The 1146-nt window shown below is 35.3% G+C and overlaps 1 protein-coding gene across 1 annotated transcript; it reads left to right on the forward strand.

Annotated features, from left to right (window-relative positions):
- Window positions 1–565: 565 nt before the first annotated feature.
- Window positions 566–777, forward strand: LOC118881574 (60S ribosomal protein L39-like). Its single transcript, XM_036826686.1, has one exon. The coding sequence runs from the start codon at window positions 566–568 to the stop codon at window positions 716–718; it is 153 nt and encodes a 50-aa protein (XP_036682581.1). The 3' UTR covers window positions 719–777.
- The last annotated feature ends 369 nt before the right edge of the window (window positions 778–1146 follow it).

Raw genomic sequence — 1146 nt, forward strand, 5'->3', positions numbered from 1 at the left:
AACAAGAGAAGCCACTGCAATGAGAAGCCCGTGCACCGCAATGAAGAGAAGTCCCCGCTCACGGCAACTAGAGAAAGCCCACATGCAGCAACAAAGACCCAACTCAACCAAAAATAAATAAATAAATTTATTTAAAAAAAAATAAAAGGAACTGCTAGTGGAAAAATTACTGGACGATATTAACAGTTTTTTAGATACTGCAGAAGAAAAGCTCAATGAATGAAGACATAGCAATAAAAACCATCCAAATTGAGAGACAGAAAAGACAAAAGATTGAAAAACATGAACAGAGTCACAGTGACCCATGGGACAATATCAAGTAGTCTAACATATGTGTAATTGAGGTCTCAGAATAAGAGGAGGGAAGGAGGCGTGCAGAAAAAATATTTGATGAAATAAAGGCCAAATTTTTTCAAAATTTGGTGAGAACTATCAATTCACAAAACGAAGAAACTAAATGAACCCAAAGCAGATAAAAATAAAACCACAAGAAGATATATCATAATCAAATTCCTGAAGTTTTCCTCTGCCATTCTGGTGTGTGCAGTCGACTCTGTTCCTCACCATGTCTTCTCACAAGACTTTCAGGATCAAGCAATTCCTGGTCAAAAAAAAGGAGAATTATCCCATTCCTCAGTGGATTTGGTTGAAAACTGGTAATAAAATCAGGTACAACTCCAAGAGGAGATATTGGAGAAGAGCCAAGCTGGGTCTATAAGGAATGCACATGAGATGGTACACATATTTATGCTGAATCAAGGTCATTTGCATCTTACCATCTCACCCTGAAAACCACTACTATGTGGACAACTGGATGTATTTTATTGGGAAAATGATTTTTCTCTTTGTTTTAGTTTATCTGCACTAGTAGTTTGGCTGAGAAACAAATATGTGAGAACCTTTTGTTGGAAAAAAAGACAAAAACAAAAAACAAATTCCTGAAAACCAATGACTAAGAGAAAATCTTAAGAGAAAGCAGAAGAAAAAAAAAAGTCATTGAATATACAGGAAGAAAGAGTTACATTTCTTGTTAGACATTATGCAAGTCAGACACAATGGAAGTGCTGAAACTGTCAACCTAGAATTCAATACCCAGTGAAGATATCTTTCAAAAATGAATGCAAAATAAAGATCATTTCAAACAAA

Source organism: Balaenoptera musculus, chromosome 15 (genome assembly GCF_009873245.2).
Source record: "Balaenoptera musculus isolate JJ_BM4_2016_0621 chromosome 15, mBalMus1.pri.v3, whole genome shotgun sequence".
NCBI classification, from domain to species: Eukaryota; Metazoa; Chordata; class Mammalia; order Artiodactyla; family Balaenopteridae; genus Balaenoptera; species Balaenoptera musculus.